At 52.6% G+C, this 15873-nt stretch overlaps 1 protein-coding gene across 2 annotated transcripts; it reads left to right on the top strand.

Moving 5' to 3' along the window:
- Positions 1–220: 220 nt before the first annotated feature.
- LOC140492514 (2-acylglycerol O-acyltransferase 1-like) lies at positions 221–15684 on the top strand. 2 transcript variants are annotated; one of them, XM_072591434.1, is made up of 6 exons: positions 221–436; positions 4608–4786; positions 6902–7106; positions 12718–12892; positions 13626–13825; positions 15427–15684. In XM_072591434.1, the coding sequence occupies exons 1-6, from the start codon at positions 250–252 to the stop codon at positions 15579–15581; spliced, it is 1101 nt and encodes a 366-aa protein (XP_072447535.1). In that variant the 5' UTR covers positions 221–249; the 3' UTR covers positions 15582–15684. The 2 variants fall into 2 exon arrangements, with proteins under 2 accessions (XP_072447535.1, XP_072447534.1); XM_072591433.1 differs by lacking the exon at positions 221–436 and adding an exon at positions 802–1128.
- The last annotated feature ends 189 nt before the right edge of the window (positions 15685–15873 follow it).

Below are 15873 nucleotides of genomic sequence, written 5' to 3'. Positions count from 1 at the left end.
CACGGGGAGACTGGAATGAAAAATTGCTTCAGAATGGGATTCACATCAGAAATGGGATTGAATCCCAAAGTGGGATTGAGTCCAGAAACAGTGAGGGGAGGGTCGGGGGTGAAATTGGTGCCAGTGGTGGATTTGGGATCTGGAATGATACAGAAGTGGATTTGGGGCAGCAGCAGTATCCGAATCGGAGCCGTGAATGAGATTAGTCCAGTGGCGGATCTGGGAGTCAGATTGAATCTCGGAGCGGGAATGGTGTACATGCAGGGACGGAGTGGATTTGGAATTGGCACTCTGAACTGGCAACAGGGGGTGGCATTGGGATTCGAACCAAGAGCTGGATCAGACCAGGAGTGGATGTGGGATAGGAATAGGAATGGATCTGGGATCGGACCAGGAGTGGAGCTGGATCTGGTTCTGACAAGAATGTGGATTCAGAGTGAGTCCAGGAGAGTTGGGCTAAGGGATCAGGAGAGGATTTCCGGATCAGGACCAGGGTGTGGGATTGCTCCAGGATCGGGGTTTGGGTCCGGGATTGCCCCGAGATCAGGAGCAGGGTCGGGATTGTTCCAGGATCAGGAGCAGGATCCGGGATTGCTCCGGGATCGGGATTTGGGTCCGGGATTGCTCCGGGATCGGGAGCAGGGTTTACCCCGGGATCAGGAGCAGGATGTGGGGTTGCTCCAGGATCGGGATCTGGGTCCGGGATTGCTCCGGGATCGGGAGCAGGATGCGGGATTGCTCCCGGCATGGGATCTGGATCTGAGATTGCTCCGGGATTGGGATTGCCCCGGGATCGGGAGCAGGGTCCGGGCATGCCCCGGGATCGGGAGCAGGATCCGGGATTGCTCCGGGATCGGGATCCTGGCTTTCTAGCGGATCGGAAGGAGGGTCTGGGATCGGGGTGCGGGAATTGCTCCGGGATCTGGGATTGCTCCGGGTTTGCGCTGGGACCGGTGACTGGGTCGGGCTCCGGGGAAAGGGGCCGAACTGAGTCACTTTATAACCGGCCCCCAGAGCCGGGGTCGGGCAGCGCAATGACAATCCGTTTTGCCCCCCTCCGTATCCCCTTGGAGCGCAGGCTTCAGACCCTGGGGGTTCTCCAATGGATCTTCTCCTTCCTGGCTCTCGGTAAGGACCACCCGCCCCCTCCCGTCCCATTTACCCCAAATATCCCGCTGTCCCCTCTCCCCAAACACTGCCTGCTCCATCCACCTCAAACGCCCCCTGGCCCCCCTCTCCAAATACCCCTAAACACCCCCTGTCCCTCCCACCCTAATGTCCTTAAACACCCCCGTCCCACTCTCCCAAAATACCCCTAAACACCCCCATCCCTCCCAACCCAAATACCCCTAAACACCCCTTATCCCTCCCACCCCAAATACCCCTAAACACCCCCTGTCCCTCCCACCCCAAATATCCCTAAACACTCCCTGTCTCATCCAACCCAAATACCACCTGTGCCTCACCCCAAATGCTCCTGTCCCACTCCCCAAATGCCCTTAAACACCCCCTGTCTAACCCTTCCCAAATACCCCTGAATACCCCCTCTCCCAGCCTGCCCTCTCCCCAAAACCCTGCTTCCCTTCCCAAACAGCTCCTCTCCCAGCCTGCCCTCTCCCCACAATCTGCCTCCCCTCCCCTCAATCCTTCCCCCCCCAACCCCCAGCCCTTACCCCTCTCCTCTCGGTGCCTGGTTGGCCTGTGGGTCTGCAGCTTTTGCCCCCTCCCCACTCCCCAGCGCAGACTGCCCCTGGACTGGGGTAACTGAGGGAGGAGGGTATTGACCGGTAGGGTGGTGTCGAAATGGGACTGAACTTGTTCCTTGCAAAAGTGTGTTTGTGTCAACAACTATCTCTGTCAGTCTTTCACCTGTTGCACAACTGTGTGTGTCAGGGGGGTGGGGGGCGGAGGGAGGTCAGGGCCCTTCTGGGAATGGCTGAATATCCCCAGGCGGGGTGTCAGTGGGAGGAGGGCAGACAGGGCAAAGCAACATGAGTCACTGCCAACAGGGTGCACCGGAGCTGGAGGGTTGGAGGCAATAGCCCAGACCACTGGGGTGGCAGGCAATTTTATTTTCTTGCCCCCCCCCCCCCCTTCATCTCCCCCAATTCATACGTGGGACTTGGGCATCACTGGTCATGCTAAGCGTGTCCTAATTGCTCCCCCAAGGAAGGTGGGGGGGTTGAGCTGCTTTCTTGAACTGCTGCAGTCCACCCACGCAGCACCCATTAGGGAGGGAGCACCAGGATTCTGACCCAGCGACACTGAGGGAGCGGCCAATTATATTCCCAAGTTGGGATGGGGAAGGACTCGGAGGGGAACATGCGGGGGGGTGGTGTTCCCATGTATCTGCTGCCCCAGTCCTTCCAGATGGAAGTGGTCGGGGGTTTGGAAGGTGCTGCCTGAGGATCTTTGGTGAATTCCTGTAGGTGGTACACACTGCTGCTAGTGAGCGTCTGTGGGGGAGGGAGGGGATGTTTGTGGATATGGTGCAAATCAAGCGGGGGCTGCTTTGTCCCTCGATGGTGTCCAGCTTCTTGAGTGTTGTCGGAGTTGCCCCTATCCAGGGCAAGTGGAGAGTATTCCCTCACTCTCCTGAGTTGTGCCTTGTGGACAATGGGAGAGGCTTTGGGGAGTCAGGAGGGGAGTTACTCACTGTGGGATTTGGGGATCCACTTAGAGAAAATGGGGGAGAAGGCTTAGAGAAGGCAATAGTTACATACATTGTTAGGAAGATGTCTAGTGAAGGTGCAGTGCTTTGAAAGCTAGTGCTTCCAAATAAACCTGTTGGACTATAACCTGGTGTTGTGTAATTTTTAACTTTGTTCACCCCAGTACAACACCAGCTAGTCCACACCATTGTTTGGAAGAGTAGAGGTACAGACTATTTTCTAAATGATGAAAGTCTTTGGAAATCTGAAGCACAAATGGACTAGAGAGTCCTAGTTCAGGATTTTCTTCAGGTTAACGTAGATCGGCAGTTAGGAAGGCAAATGCAATGTTGGCTTTGATTTCAAAAATACAAGAGCAGAGATGTACTGCTTCCTCCCTCACCTCCATCCAAGACCCTAAAGGAGCCTTCCACATCTGTCAAAGTTTTACCTGCACATCCACCAATGTCATTTATTGTATCCGTTGCTCCCGATGCGGTCTCCTCTACATGGGGAGATTGGACGCCTCCTAGCAGAGCGCTTTAGGGAACATCTCTGGGACACCCGCACCAATCAACCACACCGCCCTGTGGCCCAACATTTCAACTCCCCTCCCACTTTGCCGAGGACATGCAGGTCCTGGGCCTCCTCCATCGCTCTTCCCCCCCCCCACCACCACCTGACGCCTGGAGGAAGAACGCCTCATCTTCCGATTCGGAGCACTCCAACCCCAGGGCATCAATGTGGACTTCACCAGTTTCCTAATTTCCCCTCCCCCCACCTTACCCAGTTCTAACCTTCCAGCTCAGCACTGTCCTCATGAGCTATCCTACCTGCCTATCTTCCCTTCCACCTATTCGCTCCATCCCCACCCCCATTCACCTATTGTACTCTTTGCTACCTTCTCTCCAGCCACTCCTCCCCCCAATTTGTCTCTCCACCCTGGAGGCTCCCTGCCTCTATTCTGGATGAAGGGCTTATGCCCGAAACGTCGATTTTCCTGCTCCTCGGATGCTTCCTGACCTGCTGTGCTTTTCCAGCACCACTCTAATCTAAAAACTGCTGAGGCTCTGGTCAGACCACATTTGGAATACCGTGAGCAGTTTTGGACCCCGTATCTAAAGGAGGATGTGCTGGCCTTGGAGGGGCTTCCAAAGGGAGTTTACAAAAATGATCCCAGGGATGAAAGGCTTGTCATGTGGGGAGCGGTCAAGGACTCTGGGTCTGTACCCAATGGGGTTTAGAAGGATGGGGGTGGGTGGGATTTGATTGAAACATATAGAATACCGAGAGGCCTGTATAGAGTGGACGTGGAGCAGGTCCATGGGAGCCCCGAACTAGAGGGCATAGGTTTAGGGTGCAAGGGGAAAGATATAAGATGGACATATGGGGCAACCTTTTCATGCAGAGAACGGTGTGTGTATGGAATGAGCTGCCAGAGGAAGTGGTGGAGGCTGGTACGATTACAACAGTTAAAAGGCATCTGGATTGGTATGTGAATAGGGAGGGTTTAGGGGCATATGGGCCAGTTGCTGGCAAATGGGACTAGATTGGGTTGGGATATCTGGTCAGCATGGACACGTTCGACTGATGGGTCTGTTTCCGTGCTGTACATCTCCATGACTCTCTGACTTTAAGCTGTTCCCGCCGGTAGGAGAGACTCGGGCCCGAGGGCACAGCCTCAGGGTGAAGGGATGGACTGAGATGGGGAGTAATTTCTTCACCCAGAGGGTGGTGACTCTGTGGATCTCACGGCCAAAGAGGGCTGTGGAGGTCAAGTCACTGAGTGTCTTTAAGACAGAGATGGGGAGGTTCGTGATTGGTAAGGGGGATGGAGGGTCACGGGGAGATGGGATTGAGAACCATGATGGCATGGCAGGGCAGAGCTGTTGGGCCGAATGGCCTCATTCTGCTCCTATCTCTCTGACTGGGAGTGAGATTGTGGTTTGTTTCCAGCGCAGTGCTGCCTGGTTATTTTTGTCCTGCTGTTCCTCACCGATTACTGGTACATCGCTGCGATTTACGCCGGATGGTTACATTTGGACCGGGAGACGCCAAGGAGCGGGGGTCGGAGGTCAGCCTGGGTCCGGAGCTGGGCGGTGTGGCGGTACTTTCGTGACTACTTCCCGATCACGGTAAGCGGCCTTCCCTGCACGGCCCACCAGCATTCCAGCCCAGCACCCTCCTCCTCCTCGTCCCACCCTCCTCCTCCTCCGTCCCATCACCCTCCTTCACCCCCCACTCTCTTCTTCCTCCCCCCCACTCTCCTCTTCCTCCCCCCAGTCTCCTCCTACCACACCACTCTCCTCCTTCTCTTCACCCCCCCCACTCTCCTCCTCACCCCCCCACTCTCCTCATTGTCTCTCTTCCCTCCCCCACTCTCCTCATCCCCTCTACTCCCCCCATCCTCACGCACCTGTTATTTTGTTGACAGAGCAAGATCCCATGAGCTGATGATGGACTAAAGAGGAGATGGGATAGTGGAGGGAAAGCTTTGAAGGTTTCTGACGAGAGAGGGACGGGGCTGGTGAGGTGTGGAAGGGGCTGTTTTCCCCCAGTGACTGCGAATGGCCCGCCCACCAGGAGGCGCTAGTAGTTAAGGCTGTGAGTGCTTTGGGGGAGGAAGTTCAGATGGGCATTCGAGGGGAAGGGAAGGTAAACTCTTGGGGCCAGAGCCTATGGTGGGATTGGGGTGAGGTTAACAAGGCTGCTCTGCGGGGTAGAAGATGGGCCAACTGAGCACCATTGGCTGGGCTAGCATTCAGTTGCTCCAGAGGGAACCCCAAGAGTTGATACCTGTCCCTGCAGGCATGGAGTCACGTGTAGGTCCAAGCAGGTCGATTCAATCTCTTCCAGGGGGATTAGCCAACCAGATGGGCTACAATTTCACAACAGTCTTCGTTAGATGCGTTAATTCCAGACTTTGGAGTCAAAAGTCAAGTCCGACCCCTCTCTCTGGGTGGTCTTCACCCATTGGTTTCCAACCAACCCTTCCTCTGCCCCCCTCCACACCCGCCAGGTTCAGCGTGCAGTCTGCCTCCTACCCCTGAGATCTGGCAGCGATTTAAGAGGGAACGGTGCGGGCATGGGTTGCTGGAATTGGGAGTGGGCGCGATTGGCGTGTTGCTCAGAGTTGGCCAAGACAGAACAGGAGGGGGTTACCAAGGACGACAAAGTTGAGGATAGTCCAGTCAGCCTGAATGGCTTACCTCTGCTCCCTTGCTGCATGCTCTTATAGTGAGGGCTCTTGTGGTGCAGTGGTAGTGTCCCCCTCAGAAGACCCCCATGTTCAAGGTTAAGGAATCGAGAAGCCTCGAGTCACAGCATATCCAGGCCTGTGATTGCAGCTTACCTTCGTCTGGCCTCAATACTCTGTTTTCTTTGCGTGGAGTCCACACCCAGACTCGAGCAATCAAGTCAATGAGCACAGATCAAAGAGACCTTAGAGTGCAGGTTCATAGCTCCTTGAAAGTGGAGTCGCAGGTCGATAGAATAGTGAAGGAAGTGTTTGGTATGCTTTCCTTTATTGGACAGAGCATTGAATACAGGAGTTGGGAGGTCATGTTGCGGCTGTACAAGTTTGGCCACTTTTGGAATATTGCGTGCAATTCTGGTCTCCTTCCTATCGGAAAGATGTTGTGAAACTTGAAAGGGTTCAGAAAAGATTTACAAGGATGTTGCCAGGGTTGGCGGATTTCAGCTATAGGGAGAGGCTGAACAGGCTGGGGCTGTTTTCCCTGGAGCGTCGGAGGCTGAGGGGTGACCTTACCGAGGTTTATAAAATCATGAGGGGCATGGATAGGGTAAATAAATTTTCCCTGGGTTGGGGGAGTCCAGAACTAGAGGGCATAGGTTTACGGTGAGAGGGGAAAGAAATATAAAGAAGAACAAAGGGGCAACTTTTTCACGCAGAGGGTGGTATCTGTATGGAATGAGCTGCCAGAGGAAGTGGTGGAGGCGGGTACAATTGCAACATTTGGATGGGTATATGAATAGGAAGGGTTTGGAGGGATATGGGCCGGGTGTTGGCAGGGACTAAATTGGGTTGGTCGAGTTGGAACGAAGAGTCTGTTTCCATGCCGTACACACCTATGACTCTGAGATCAGTCACCAGTCGAACAACAGAGCAAACACCATTCTGTGGTTGGTGATGTCCTTTTGATTTTGTTTTAAAAAGGATTTGTCTCCTTCCCCACCTCCCCGCCCTCCCACCCCGCCACCCCATCTCTTCTTTTTTTCCCCCTCCGAAGCTGGTAAAGACGGCAGAATTGGATCCAAAACACAACTATCTGTTTGGCTTCCACCCACACGGGGTCCTTGTGGCCGGAGCTTTTGGCAACTTCTGCACCGAAGCTACGGGCTTCTCTCGTCTCTTCCCCGGCCTCACCTCCTACCTCCTGATGTTGCCGTTCTGGTTTAAGATGCCATTTTACAGAGAGTATATCATGTGTGGAGGTAAGATCAGTGACTGCGTTTCCTTCTCTACGTCCTGCCAGCTGTGTCTATTTTCTCGCTCTTTCCTGCGGTGGCACTGCCCCTGGCAAAGCTAACATTTGTTACAGAGAGAGAGGAGGCAGTGTTACAGAGAGACAGAGAGAGAGAGAGGGCAGTGTTACAGAGAGAGAGAGAGAGAGGGCAGTGTTACAGAGAGAGAGAGAGAGAGAGAGAGAGAGGGCAGTGTTACAGAGAGAGAGAGAGAGAGAGAGAGGGCAGTGTTACAAAGAGAGAGGGCAGTGTTACAGAGAGAGAGAGAGAGAGAGGGCAGTGTTACAGAGAGAGAGAGAGAGGGCAGTGTTACAGAGAGAGAAAGAGAGGGCAGTGTTACAGAGAGAGAGAGAGGGCAATGTTGGGCAGCACGGTGGCACAGTGGTTAGCACTGCTGCCTCACAGTGCCAGAGACCCGGGTTCATTTCCCGCCTCAGGCGACTCTCTGTGTGGAGTTTGCACGTTCTCCCCGTGTCTGCGTGGGTTTCCTCCAGGTGCTCCGGTTTCCTCCCACAATCCAAAAATGTGCAGGTCAGGTGAATTGACCATGCTAAATTGCCTGTAGTGTTAGGTGAAGGGGTAAATGTAGGAGAATGGGTCTGGGTGGGTTACGCTTCAGCGGGTCGGTGTGGACTTGTTGGGCCGAAGGGCCTGTTTCCACACTGTAAGTAATCTAATCTAATCTAATTATTACCTGGCCCCTAGTTGCCTCCTTGAGAGGTTGGGGGTGAGCTGCCTTCTTGACCTGCTGCATCCCCGTATGGTGTAGGGACACCCACACACCGCTGTTCGGGAGGGAGTTCCTGGATTCAGACCCAGTGACACTGAAGGAACAGCTGATATATTTCCAAGTCGGGATGGCGAGGGGCTCAGAGGGGAACTTGCGGGGGTGGTGGTGTTCCCATGGATCTGCTGCCCCTAGTCCTTCCAGATGGAAGTGGCCATGGGTTTGGAAGGTGCTGTCTGAGAATCTTTCGCGAATTGATGCAGTGCATCTTTTAGGTGGTACACACTGCTGCCACTGAGCGTCGGTGGGGGAGGGAGGGGATGTTTGTGCCTGTGGTGCCAATCAAGCGGGTGTTGCTTTGTCCCTGGATGGTGTCGGGCTTCTCGAGTGTTGTTAGAGCTGTCCCCATCCACACTCGTGTGTGTGTGTGTGTGTGTGTGTGTGTGTGAGTGAGAGAGACACACACACACACTGTGTGTGTGTGTTTTGAAGATTATAGTTAATTGCAGACCTTAGCTGCTGAGTGACCCAGTTAACATTGCCTCTCCTGTTCCTGATTGAAAAAGAACCGTTTGCATTTATGTAGCACCTTTCCTGACCACGGGACATCCTAATTGCCTTACCAATATAATGTAGTCACTGCTTATAACATTGGGAATGACCTGGGGGAGTAATGTTTCATTGATAAATGCCACCTCAGACAATGTGGCGATTAACGCTTCAGTATCCACCTATTGGGGGTAATGTAACTTAACCTCTGCTTGAAAAGGCAGATTAGTTTTTCTCTGCTCTAGTCTTTGGAGTGGGATCTCGCAATCTCCCCAGCAACAAGGGAGTGGGCGACTGCCTGGATTGAGCGCTAACTTGGCCAAACAGCAAGGGTTGCTGGGTATTTGGCCAAGTGAAACAGTGAAATCACAAAACCCAAACACCAGACACTGTGCAAACACATCATCCAGGTGCTAATGACATTAGCAGAATGCAACAGTTATCCAGGACAGACATATCCCCACCACCAATGGAGAGCTGAGACCAAAAGTTATCAGTTCCTGCTACACAACAAAACTAACAGTAGCAGCATGGTAGTTCAGTGGTTAGCACGGCTGCCTCACTGCACCAGGGACTCAGGTTGGATCCCAGCCTTGGGTGACTGTCTGTGTGGAGTTTGCACGTTCTCCCCGTGTCTGCGTGGGTTTCCTCCAGGTGCTCCGGTTTCCTCCCACAATCCAACGATGTGCAGGTTAGGGTGGATTGGCCGTGCTAAATTGCCCATAGTGTCCAGGGATGTGCGGGTTAGGGTGGATTGGCCATGCTAAATTGTCCCACGGTGCCCAGGGATGTGCAGGTTAGGGTGAATTGGCCGTGCTAAATTGTCCCATAGTGTCCAGGGATGTGCAGGTTAGGGTGGATTGGCTGTGCTAAGTTGCCCATAGTATCCAGGGATGTACAGGTTAGAGTGGATTGGCCATGCTAAATTGCCCATAGTGTCCAGGGATGTGCGGGTTAGGGTGGATTGGCCGTGCTAAATTGTCCCATAGTGCCCAGGGATGTGCAGGTTAGGGTGGGCTAGCCATGGGAAATGCAGGGTTACAGTGATAGGGGAGGTGAGCCTGGGTGGGATGCTCTTTAGAGGGGTCGGTGCCGACTCGATGGGCTGAATGGCCTGCTTCCACACTGTAGGGATGAGCAGCAAGCCATCCAAAAGATTGACCAACTATGAAGCGAGGCTCCCCGATTGGCTGGAGAGTTGCAGAAAACCATCCAGAAAGATATAAAAACAGGATTTACTGTCAGACTGATCCTTGAGACCCACTGACCGCCCAGAGAGAAAGCAGCTACACAGTCCAACAGAGACCCACTGCCTCTGCAAATCTGCAAGGAAATTGAGATAAATGCGAGGTGCTGCATTTTGGAAAGACGAATCAGAGCAGGCCTTATGCACTTCGTGGTAAGGTTCTGCGGAGTGTTGCTGAACAAAGAGACCTTGGACTGCAGGTTCATTGCTCCTTGAAAGTGGAGTCACAGGTTAGACAGGATAGTGAAGAAGGCATTTTGTATGCTTTCCTTTATTGGTCAGAGCATTGAGTATAGGAGTTGGGAGGTCATGTTACGGCTGTACAGGACATTGGTGAGGCCATTTTTGGAATACTGCGTGCAATTCTCATCTCCTTCCTATTGGAAGGATGTTGTGAAACTTGAAAGGGTTCAGAAAATATTTACAAGGATGTTGCCAGGGTCAGATGATTTGAGCTACAGGGAGAGGCTGAACAGGCTGGAGCTGTTTTCCCTGGATTCTCGGAGGCTGAGGGGTGAACTTCTACAGGTTTATAAAATCATGAGAGACATGGATAGGGTAAATAGGCAAAATCTTTTCCCTGGGGTGGGGGAAGTCCAGAACTAGAGGGCATAGGTTTAGGGTGAGAGGGGAAAGATGGAAAAGGAGACCTAAGGGGCAACCTTTTCACAGAGAGGGTGGTGCGTGTATGGAATGAGCTGCCAGAGGAAGTGGTGGAGGCTGGTACAATGACAACATTTGAAAGGCATCTGGATGGGTACATGAATAGGAAGGGTTTAGAGGGATTTGGGCTAAGTGCTGGAAAATAGGACTAGGTTGGGTTGGGATATCTGGTTGTCATGGACATGTTGGACCGAAGGGTCTGTTTCTGTGCTGTACATCTCTACAACTCTCTGACTATAATTGGGAAAGACTGAAAGGTGAAGGAGCTGAATGGGATTAGAGATCGTATTGTTTTGCAGACAAAAGCCATTGTAATTTTGTTCCCCAGAAAGTTGGCACTGCCTTTCATTCGTAGCGGTTTGTAATTTGACCAGTTTGGTATCCTGGGAGATTCATTGATAACATTCTGGTCAAACCTGTCTGACTTACTTCAATGAGGAACTGTATCACATGAGGCTGCTGCTGTTCAGGGCACTGTGTTTGCTCCCTTGCTTGAGGAGAGATGTAGTTGTATTGCAAGCTGTTCTGAGGAGATTCACTCAGTTGAATACCAGAGATTGAGGGGTTTGTTTTACAAACAGAGATTGAGCCATCTAGGGCTGATGTTTGGAAGGAGGAGAGGAGTCTAACTGAAGGCTATAAGATGCTTGAAGGGCATTGACAAAGTAGATTTAGAGAGGAAAAGGGCAGCAGATTTAAAACAGTGGAATCAAAGAATCCCTACAGTGTGGAAACAGGCCCTTCGGCCCAACAAGTCCACACCGACCCTCTGAAGAGTAATCCACCCAGACCCCTGCCCTATATTTAATCCTGACTAATGCACCAAACCTATACATCCCTCAACACTCTGGGCAATTTAGCACGGCCAATCCAACCTAACCTGCATATCCCTGGACATTATGGGACAATTTAGCATGGCCAATCCACCCTAACCTGCACATCCCTGAACATTATGGGACAATTTAGCACGGCCAATCTGCCCTTTTGACAAAGGGTCAGTTAGACTTGAAATGTCAGCTCTTTTCTCTCCTTACAGCTGCTGCCAGAACCTGCTGAGATTTTCCAGCATTTTCTCTTTTGGTTTCAGATTCCAGCATTCGCAGTAATTTGCTTACATCCCTGGGCACTATGGGACAATTTAGCACGGCTAATCCACCCTAACCTGCACATCTTTGGACACCATGGGGCAATTTAGCATGGCCAATCCATCCTAACCTGCACATCTTTGGACACCATGGGGCAATTTAGCATGGCCAATACACCCTAACCTGCACATCTTTGGACTGTGGGAGGAAACCAGAGCACCCGGAGGAAACCCATGCAGACACTGGGAGAATGTGCAAACTTCACACACACATTCACCCGAGGGTGGAATCGAACCCGGGACCCTGGCGCTATGAGGTAGCAGTGCTAAATACAGTGCCACTCCGAATTAGATTGGTGCAGAGGGTACGTTTACCCTAATTTATATTATTGGGTTTGCTCCTCTTCAAGTCATACAGCAGAGAGGCCAGGAGGAATTACTTCTCTCAGAGTCGGGAATTTGTGAAATTCACTCCTGCAGAGTGCGGGGGAGGCTGGGATACAGAGTTTAAGGAGCAGAGAGGCAGATTTTTGGTTGGCAAACTGGCGATTTGTTGGGGAGGGATAAGATGATAAGAAGAGAGAAAGAGATTTGACTCTTATCATTTACCTCTGAAAAAGGTGAAGATAAAGTTGCTTCCACAGCAACAGGGCTGCTCTCTTGTTAGAGGGAGGACTGGTGGGGGGGGGGGGGGGGGGGGGGCGTTTAACCTGAGGCCTTTAGGCGAAGGGGAGAGGTTGAGAAGGAGGGTCATTGATGGGAATCAAACCCACGGTGTCACGCTGCATCGCAAACCAGCCAACTGAACACCACCCCCCCTCCCAAATCGCTGAGCGGATTTCCACAGGGAATACTGAATGAACACACATTGAAAAGGAGGCCTTCGATTTATTGTGAGATTCTGTGAGCTCTTTATCTTTGAGCAGCGCCAAAGGATGCCCTCTAGGAATATTGGGTGAACACGCAAGCCGGGCTGGCCTTAGTTTGACTGCAGGATTCTTTGAGTCCTTTATCCATGAGCAATGCCAAAGGAAGTCTGTGGGAATAATTAGTGTGCACATGTCCGATTTATGGAGAGATTCTTTGAGCCCTTTATCCGTGAGCAATGCCAAAGGATGTCCATATGAATAACTAGTGTGCATTTGTCAGAAATTGGTCTTCAATTTATGGCGAGATTCGTTGAGTCCTTTATCTGTGAGCCATGCCACGGGAGAATGTTAAATGTAATATGAAAGCTTCCCCTCTGATGTTTTGTCACCTCTTCTCATTTTTTTGTTGTTGTTGCTGCCTTTTTGTCACCCTGCGATCACAGGACTGGTCTCTTCAGAGAAGAAGAGTGCCAATTACATTCTGAGCCAAGAGGGTGGTGGTCACGTGGCAGTGTTGGCAGTGGGAGGTCCCCCGGAGTCGCTGGATGCCCGTCCAGGTGCCCTGAAGCTGCGGGTGCTGGAGAGGAAGGGGTTCATCAAATTGGCGCTGAAGACCGGGTAAGGGAAAGTCGAGTTGGTGATGGGTGGGGCACATCGGGAGGGCGGACATAGGCCAGTGGACGGGGCAGCTGAAGGAGGTTGGTACCTCTCCCGTGGCAATGGGCTTATCCTCTTTTGACGTGGCTACAGGAGTGTACAACATCATTACAGAAAGGGTATTTTTCACTGGTTATTGGGGTGTGTGTTTTCTGGGACTTAGAATAATTGTGAGGTTCATTCAATCCTTTATCCATGAGCAATGCCATAGTGGGCCCACCAAGAATAACCCGCACCCATCAGACAGGAAGCCATGCTGGTCTTCGCTTCCGTTGAGTCCTTTATCCGTGAGCAATGCCATGGGATGATGTCAAATCTAATTTGAAAAGTCAGGCAAGAGACGAGGAGGAAGTCCACCCCTGGAATTGTTGTGGAAATTTTGAATTGATTTCCCTCCCCCCAACCCCCAAACAGCTGTGAACTGTCACTCGTTGGTATCAGTTCACGGTTGATGTGGTTCTGTTCGGGGATAGGTTTGAGAGGCTCTGAAGTAGACAGGATGGGCAGAATGGCCTGCTGGTGCCCCATGTCCATTGGCAGCAGTGCCCCCCCCCCCCCCCCCCCCCCCGTCCATACCCTCTGTGTGTGGGGACAGAAACTGGGTTAGCGGGGAAAGCGAGGGGTCGGCGAAGGAGTCAGAAGATCAGTGATCCATCTTTCTCTCCTGGTGATACCCACCCCCCTCCCCCCGCAGTGCCCACCTTGTGCCCGTGTTTTCCTTTGGCGAGAACGAGCTCTTCAACCAAGTGGAGAACCCGCCTGGGTCCCGTCTGCGGGCGATACAGGACAAGCTGCAGAAGGTGATGGGGTTGGCTATGCCCCTCTTCCACGCCCGAGGGGTATTCCAGTACAACTTCGGACTCGTGCCCTTCCGTAACCCTGTCCACACCGTCGGTAAGGGGGCTCGGTGGGGCGAGGGAGAGGGGCAGGTGGCAGTCTCACTGTGCGGGAGGAGGAGGACAAATCTACCAGGGTGTAGATGGCTCCAACACCCCCTTCCAATATTTCAGGCCTCCGACCTCAATGGCAGCCTTTGATTGTGGGTGTGGTGTATTGTCTGGGGCAGGGACCTCCTGCTATCTCTCCCTCCCTCGCAAGGGGCCAAATGACCTTCTCCTGCACCCCCCCTCCCCCCACCATGGTCGCGTGCTCACAAAAGACAGCGCCACCTGCTGGCCGGAGGCCTGGAACTACATCGTGACAGTCAACTGTTTACATACAGGATTCCCCATTTGAAACCTCCGCGTCTCTGGGTGTGGGGTCAGGGGGTGTGGGGAGGGGGAGGTTTTGGAGGGGGACTGAAACAGGTCGGCCAAGGGAGATCCTAGGTCCATGCCGAGCTCCCGATACTGGGTGGTGTTCCCACCTCTGCTCCTCATGCTGTGATCCCAAATGAAGATTGTGATGCTTTGGTGGCTGAAGAGCTGCCTGGGACTTTTATTTAAGGCTTTTCCCACCACACCCCTCGCATGTGGCGATGCCCAGGGGTCAGGGAGCATGTGCTCAGGAGGGATGGAGAAGGGGAGACAGAACGAGGAGGGGAAAGGGATTCAGTGAGGCAGGCACAAGGGTCACTGAGAACCATTTTGGGATTGAGCTCATCTTGTGTTTTCTCTGTCTCTGTCTCTCTCTCTGTCATTGCACACGTTTACTGTGTCCCTTTCTATCTCCTTTTCCTCTCCCACCCTCGAATTTATTCATCTTTTTCCTGCTGTGTGTCACACTCATCCCTCTCTTTGTCCAACCTTGTCTCTCTCTCTCTCTCTCTCTCTCTGCTCTCTCTTTGCTTACCACTCACTCTCTCTCAAACTTCCTATTTTCTCCTGTCTTCCCCCATCCTTTCTGACTGAACTTCCTGTTTTGTCTCTGTCTGTGTTTTGCTGTATGTGTGTTTTCCCTCCGTCTCTCTCTCTCTCTCTCTCTCTCTCTGTTCTCCCTCCCTGTCTTGTCTCTCTCTCCTCCCTATCTCTCTCTGGTTTCCCTCCCCCTCTCTCTCTCTCTCTCTCTCTCTCTCTCACGCTCTCTCTCTCTCTCTCTCTGTTCTCCCTCCCTGTCTTGTCTCTCTCCTCCCTATCTCTCTCTGGTTTCCCTCCCTGTCTCTGTCTCTCTCGCTCTCTCTCTCTCTCGCTCTCTCTCTCCTCCCTGTCTCTCTCTCTGGTTTCCCTCTCTGTCTCTCTCTGGTTTCCCTCCCTGTCTCTCTCTCTCTCTCTCTCTCTCTCTGTTCTCCCTCCCTGTCTTGTCTCTCTCTCTCTCTCTCTCTCTCTCTCTCCCCTCCCTGTCTCTCTGGTTTCCCTCTCTGTCTCTCTCTCTCTGTTTTCCCTCCCTGTGTCTCTCTCTCTCTGTTCTCCCTCACTGTCTTGTCTCTCTCTTTCTCCTCCCTGTCTCTCTGTTTTCCCTCCCTCCCTCCCTCTCTCTCTCTTTCTCTCTCTCCCTCCCTCCCTCTCTGTAAGTGTGTGTGTGTCTCTCTCTGTGTCTGTCTCCCCTGCCCCCTCCAGTGGGAAAGTCGATCGCTGTGGAGCGGAATGTGAGTCCGTCACGGGAGGATATTGAGAAACTCCATGGGGAATACCTAGCTCAGCTTGTGGCTCTATTTGAAGAGAACAAGACTAAGTATGGCATTGCAGAGAGTAGTCACTTGGAGCTGGTGTAGAGAGACTGGCAGTGTGCCCGCACATGTACAGACACACTTTTGTAATGCCATTCAGACTGGCATCGTCCTGCTGTCAGTCCCCAATAAACACCGACTCACTGTCTCGTTTGTACACCTTTTCCTCCCGAGTGTCTGCTGAAGGTCCTGGATCCCGTCCGGGAGAAGTTTCTGCTGGAATTTCCATTTTCAGAGTTTTTAGTGACTGTGTGTTCAGCGACACTTCCTCGCCCTCAGCCACTCCCTCCAGATTTCCAGCTTCCAATTCCAGTCAAGCATCCCAGATTCCACAGGA

Source organism: Chiloscyllium punctatum, chromosome 21, assembly GCF_047496795.1.
Source record: "Chiloscyllium punctatum isolate Juve2018m chromosome 21, sChiPun1.3, whole genome shotgun sequence".
NCBI classification, from domain to species: Eukaryota; Metazoa; Chordata; class Chondrichthyes; order Orectolobiformes; family Hemiscylliidae; genus Chiloscyllium; species Chiloscyllium punctatum.
Note: the sequence above shows the minus strand (reverse complement) of the source record. Positions and strands in the feature narration are given on the sequence as shown.

Bases quoted from the DNA above. Each gene is read 5' to 3' on its own strand.
- LOC140492514 (XM_072591433.1), top strand. From the start codon at position 813: ATGCCCCGGGATCGGGAGCAGGATCCGGGATTGCTCCGGGATCGGGAT. The intron at 1,129-4,607 runs GTAAGGACCACC...GTTTGTTTCCAG, and splicing joins CTTCTCCTTCCTGGCTCTCG to CGCAGTGCTGCCTGGTTATT. The intron at 12,893-13,625 runs GTAAGGGAAAGT...CTCCCCCCGCAG, and splicing joins AAATTGGCGCTGAAGACCGG to TGCCCACCTTGTGCCCGTGT.